The sequence below is a fragment of the Rhinopithecus bieti genome, unplaced genomic scaffold (assembly GCF_001698545.2).
Source record: "Rhinopithecus bieti isolate Rb0 unplaced genomic scaffold, ASM169854v2 scaffold_42532, whole genome shotgun sequence".
In the NCBI taxonomy this organism is placed as follows: domain Eukaryota; kingdom Metazoa; phylum Chordata; class Mammalia; order Primates; family Cercopithecidae; genus Rhinopithecus; species Rhinopithecus bieti.
The window spans coordinates 2,405,068-2,411,067 of record NW_016818301.1 but is presented as its reverse complement, the minus strand read 5'-3'; the positions used below and the strand labels follow the sequence as shown (position 1 = coordinate 2,411,067).

The 6,000-nt window shown below is 55.8% G+C and overlaps 1 protein-coding gene across 2 annotated transcripts in view; it reads left to right on the top strand.

The window, feature by feature from the left end:
- MYH9 (myosin heavy chain 9) overlaps positions 1 to 6,000 on the top strand; it is a 108,907-nt gene that overhangs the window by 65,505 nt on the left and 37,402 nt on the right. For both annotated transcript variants that reach the window (XM_017856781.1, XM_017856782.1), the window contains exons 6-10: positions 2,739 to 2,831; positions 3,438 to 3,501; positions 4,369 to 4,467; positions 4,903 to 5,046; positions 5,635 to 5,730. In XM_017856781.1, the coding sequence (XP_017712270.1) occupies positions 2,739 to 2,831; positions 3,438 to 3,501; positions 4,369 to 4,467; positions 4,903 to 5,046; positions 5,635 to 5,730 (496 nt within the window). The remainder of the gene's footprint in view (positions 1 to 2,738; positions 2,832 to 3,437; positions 3,502 to 4,368; positions 4,468 to 4,902; positions 5,047 to 5,634; positions 5,731 to 6,000) is intronic.

Genomic DNA, 6,000 nt, shown 5'->3' with positions numbered 1-6,000 from the left:
CCCTCCCTCTCCCCTCCCCTGTCTCCGTATCTCCCTCTCTCCCTGTCTCCCTCCTCTACCCCCCATTTTGCATTCTTTTTAGGAGGCCTATTTTAAAAACAAAGCTGTAAGGTTAGGAGTTCTCTAGCCGTGGTTTTCCATCTCTGAATTTGCAGTAAAATCCTTTTCCCAAATATTTATTAACTGCCTAGTATGTGACTGGTTCTTGGGAGGGTGACATTGGAGTCCGTGTCCTGGAAGACAGGAGACAGGACACAGAGAGCAGTGAAATAGCTCATATGCCTTACATCGGGAGTTCCTGTTATAGAGGGGAAGGCAGCACTCAGCAAAGACAGCATGCTGGGGTTGGGGGTGACAGTGGGAGCCACGTTGTCAAAATGCAGACTTTGCTAGGCACCCTGTCCCTGCCCTGAGCCCACTAGAGTGAGGGAATAGGTTGCCCCAGGGTTCCAGTCACAGCTCAGGCTGTTAGTGTGAAAGGCCATTGGCCGGTTTGGTTGATTTCCTTGCCTGAAGCTGTGCTGTGATTTTCCACAGGCAGCCGGGGCATGGAACACCCTTGAACTTGGTTTGGGAGCTAGCAGTCTCTCACTTGCAGTGGCCAAGTTGAGCCTCCCAACACCAGCAGAGGGGTTGTTCCAGACCTCACCTTGCTGTGGAGAGGCCAGGTTTGGCCTGGGCTGCGTGTTGGCAAAGCAGAGCTTGGTCCAAGGAGCTTTCCGGGCAGATGCCCGGAGCCTACATGGTGACCTTTGCCCCTCCCTGGTCTGTTATTTGTGTACTTGTTGGGGCTCACTGGCAGAAACACCACCCAGTGAAGCCCTTCAGAAACCAATGGGTAACCCCTAACCTTAGACAGTACCGCGTCACTTCGTGTTATGCAGATTTCATTGAAAAATTAAAATCTCTTCTGTGCCCCATTAGATGTCAGTAGAGGAAAAGCCATAGGTTAGTCATCACTGTTGTCAGCAGGGAACACGGCTCTGGAATCTGAAGTGGCTGCTCCCGACTTGGCCCCGCGGCCCCACTTTCCACAGCAACAGCGTGTGGTCCCAAACAGAGGCCTCAGTTCGCCTCCAAGTCAGGGCAAGCACAGGCCCTGGAGGGGGCCGCGCTCCCTTCTGTCTGCGGGAACGGGAGCGGTTCAGCCAGCCTGGCAGCCTGGCAGCCTGGCCTGTGCTGTGAGACGAACGGCGTAGTGGGTGGGGGAGCCATTCTTATCCAAATCTGGCTCCGTGGGCTGCCTCAGCCGACTTCCCAGGCCCGCCTGAGGCCTGTGGGTGGAAACCCGGTGTCCAGTTACCACTGGTGCCCAGCACACATGTAGAGCCTGCTCTGTGGGCTTGACCCCTGCCCTCTGACCTGGCCCCGCTGACCCTCCTTCAGGGGCGGGCACCAGAGCGATGCTCTCACTTGTCTGGATGGTTCACAAGCGTAAGGCTTCCTAGCCCTGGGTTGGGGGGTCCTGGCCTAGGAGGACCGCCGGAGGAGGAGGCTCTGCTCTCTCCCTTGTGGTCTCAGGTGGGCTTCCAGTCTGGCTTGGCTAGACTCCAGAGTGTCCCCAGTGCTCTGCAGATGAGTCTCGTCTATGGCAGGTGTGCTTGTAAGGCCAGGGTCCATGGCTGTCCTGGGAGCTCCTACTCCTCCCAGTTTTCCTTGTCATCACTCACAGGCGGCTGCTGTTCCCGGAAAACCCTGGCTTGACTCCAGTCTTTAATAAATACAAAGCCTGGCCTGGCCCTTGTGTGATGTTCTTTCCCCCAGGGGGCACTCAGGCATTAAGGGGAACCAGCTCCCTAGTTTCCTCAGTCAGCGTTAGTTATTCCCTGGTTGCATGGGCCTGCTGCACAGGTGCGAAGACAAGGCAGTGGCTGACGGGTTAGGTAGGGGACTGGAGTTCTGCCACCCCGCTCTGCTGATTGACAGCTGGATGACCTTGAGCACGTCATTCCTTTCCCTTGGCCTCAGCTTCCTCTTCTGTGAAATGGGGCCACTCTGTCCTGTCCCCTGAGTATGGTGAGGGTGTAGGGATAAGAAGGCACAAGGGTGCATTTTGTCTACCACAAAGCATCCCTGGAGTTCACAGCAGGATTTATTGACATTCTCATTAAACAGCTTGCAGCCCAAAGTGGGCCTCATGGATCCCGTGCTCACTGCCTGGCATGGTGGGTTTTGGGTGCAGCAGTGGAGGGGCTGATACAGAAAGTGAAGCATTTATCAGGACACAGATTAGATGAGCGTGTATATTTTTCAGATCCAATCCCCTCATTTTCTTTTCCTATGAAAAGGAATAAAAATGTGAGGATTAGAGGCAAGGAGGTAGAGGGAAGCTGGTGTATACAGGGTGGAGACACTGTCCCAGGGTGTCTGTGCCGCCAGCTCGCTAGTTTAGGTGCTGCTTTCACATAGGTCCTCCAGGGCCAGATTCCTAGAGCTTTCACATAGGTCCTCCAGGGCCAGGTTCCTAGAGCTGAGGGAGCTTCCTGCCTGCCGTTTCCAGGGCCACGGAAGGAAGTTCAAACTGACCAAGGTTTCCAAAGCCTGACGGGAAGGCCGCACTTGGGTGATACCGGGGCCTGGCTTTGGCTGGAGTGGCACACTGGCGCCCACCCGGAACCTCTGTTCCTGGCACGTTGGACGTGCTGACACGGCTCTGCCGTCGTACCCCTTCCAGGCAGGGCAGGCTCGGTAGCCCAGGTCGCTGCCCGGCCTTCACTGCGCTCCTGGGTTCCTTGCAGGGTGAGCTGGAGCGGCAGCTGCTGCAGGCCAACCCCATCCTGGAGGCCTTCGGGAACGCCAAGACAGTGAAGAATGACAACTCTTCCCGCTTCGTGAGTAGCGCGGTGGCACCCGGCTCTGGGGACAGGGGGCCCTGCCCGGAACTTTGGCTCATGCTGCCTTCTCCTGGGTGCCCTCCCCTCAAAACTGAGGACGGTTCAGACTCGGTGCTATTTGGCCTGTTTTGTGGACTAGGGCAGACCGAATGCCAGTTGGTGTGGACCTGCCCTGCCCCTCTTAAGGAAGAAGGCCACGAGTAGCTTCTTCAGCCTCCCCCATGAGAGGTGGAAAGGCCAGTGAGGGCACTGCCTACTCTGCCCCAGAGTGCTTTGCTGTCACCAATAGCCAGTTAGTTCCTGGGTCATTCAGAGAGGAACACTTCCAGATAACTGGTCTCTTTCCCCGTCTGCGAGGAACCTGGGTGTGGGATCGGCTTGTCTTAGGCTCATGGCCTCAGGCAGTGTGGCGCCTGAGTCCTGAGGGCCCGTGCAGTGTGGGCATAGGGAGCCCCTGGCCTGGCATATGGGTCCTGTCTCTGGGTTTTTTTCCCTCCAAGCTGTGCCCACCGGAGGGGGGAGCGGGGGCCTCTGGTCTCCCCCTTGCTCTCTAGCTCCTCATGTCAGGGGCACCCCGATCTCTTGCCATCCTTTTTTCCTTAGGGTAAATTCATTCGCATCAACTTTGATGTCAACGGCTACATTGTTGGAGCCAACATTGAGACTTGTATCCTTGTGGTTCATGGGGATAAGAGTTCTGGATCTGGAGGGGAGGCATGACCTCTGTAGAGAAGAAGCTGCCTCCTGATTCTAGCACTTTCCCCCTGTGGGCCTGTCATGACACCTTGTCTGTGGAGCTGGGGGGACACTCAGGATCGGCTCAGTGCAAACTCAACACAGAGCTTAGGGCTTGCTTTCTTTACGGGCAGGATAACCACCTGCTTGAATGGGATGGAGCTGTTGAAAGCCGTCTAGTGTGGCTCCCAGAGGTGGGCGTTTGGGGGATGCTGCTTTATCTCTCCCGCGTGCCAGTGTTTAACCTTTGCGTGTGGGAATGTTCTCGTTCCCATTACCTGTAAGAATGAGACAAGGCTCCCGAGGATGTGAGCTCCTCTTGGACACACCGTGCCCCTTGAAGGTGAGAACCCAGGTAGTTTGCTTTTGCTGTGTTTTGCCGTTTTGTGCCATTCTTCCTTCCTTGTGAAGTTCAGTTCCTTTGGACGAGAATAAGAGGACAATGGAAGGCTGGCCAGGCACAGTGGCTCATGCCTATAATCCCAACACTTTGGGAGGCTAAGGCGGGTGGATCACCTGAGGTCGGGAGTTCAAGACCAGCCTGGCCAACATGGCCCTGTCTCTACTAAAAATACAAAAATTAGCCAGGTGTGGTGGCATGCGCCTGTAATCCCAGCAACTTGGGAGGCTGAGGCAGGAGGATCACTTGAATCCAGGAGGCGGAGTGATCCTCCGCCGAGACCGTGCTACTGCACTCCAGCCTGGGCAACAGAGTGAGATTCTGTCTCCAAAAAAAAAAGTGGACAGTGGAGGACTTGCCCTCCCCCCAGCTTGTGTTGCTTCCTTAACGTTTACAAAGATCTTTTGGAGAAATCTCGTGCTATCCGCCAAGCCAAGGAAGAACGGACCTTCCACATCTTCTATTATCTCCTGTCTGGGGCTGGAGAGCACCTGAAGAGTGAGTAGTCGGCCTGCAGCCTGACACCGGGGCTGCCGGGCTCTGGGCCTCTTGCCAGAATTGGACCATAGACATCATTTGGGAAATGAAAACTTTTGGCCTTGGGTTTAGCGGGGAGAAGTGAGAGTGACTCCTGTTCTCTGCGCCATCCTAAGAATTTGATCTTCTGTTTCTGACCGTGCCAGAGAAAAGCTAGGGTGGGTTGCACATGTAGCTGCAAATCACAGGGCCCTGGCGCTCTTCTGGGCCAGGAGATGTGAGTGTCAGAGTCTCAGACACTGAGGAAAGCTGAACGTCGCTGGCTACTCTGCGGTTTCCAGGGTGCGTCAGGGCTCAGGGTCTGTCCCAGTCTCTCCAACCTTCGAGGTCACAGCGCTGATGGAGCCTCTGCTTTCAGCACCTCGCTGAGGCGCCCTTGCCCTCCACCCCTTACAGCCGATCTCCTGTTGGAACCGTACAACAAATACCGCTTCCTGTCCAATGGGCACGTCACCATCCCCGGGCAGCAGGACAAGGACATGTTCCAGGAGACCATGGAGGCCATGAGGATTATGGGCATCCCAGAAGAGGAGCAAATGGGTACAGGGCTGGCCTTCCTGTGGGGAGGGTAGAGTGGGGGAAGGCTGGTACCCATGCTCTCAGGGGCATCAGGGCAGACGATGGGCCTGGGGAGCCTACTAGAGGCCAGGGGGAGGGGAAGGCCTGCAGTGTGTGGGAAAATGGTTCCTCAGATTTGAGGTTCAGGGTTATTTGTTCCTGGTGGTACCACAGGCATTTACACAGAAAGGGTGCAAAGGACGTGTCCTTAACTACCCAGGGCCCAGGTCCACTGCACAGCCCTTGCCATTTGCTGAAAGTAGAATATTCATGTCCTGTCTCGGGGAGTGTGGAAGAAGCTGGGGATGGATGGGTGCTGTGTGCCGGGGAAGCCCGGCATGAATGGGAGTGTGGACAGGCCATGCTGGCCGGGAGCGGGTGAGCCCTCTAGGATGGCTGGGCCCACCACACACTGTTAGACTCAGACCTGGCACCCCTGTGGCCCCAGGGAGTTGGGGGGTGTCCCTGCTTGGCTTGTCTGGCTTGAGGATCCCTGGGTGAGTGACACCCACCCCCGGGAATCACCATGACCCATGTGTGCTTCTGAGCCGCCTCTGATTGCACCCAAAGGCCTGCTGCGGGTTATCTCAGGGGTTCTTCAGCTCGGCAACATCGTCTTCAAGAAGGAGCGGAACACTGACCAGGCGTCCATGCCCGATAACACAGGTAACACCCGGGGCCTCTCGCTGGAAATAATGGGGCAGGTGCTTGGCCATGGATTTGCTCAGGAGGGAAGGTCTTGCGGAAATTCCGGACACCATTCTTTTTAGTGTTAGGTGTGTTTATGGCCATATATCTGTCGGTATTTTCTGTACAGATGTAAAACACACATCAACACGACCCTGCTTTTTTTCTTACCAAGTAAGCGTTTCAGAGTAACTTCAACTTGTGATCACGTGGACCAGGGCTTCCCTCATTCATTCCTGAGACCACACC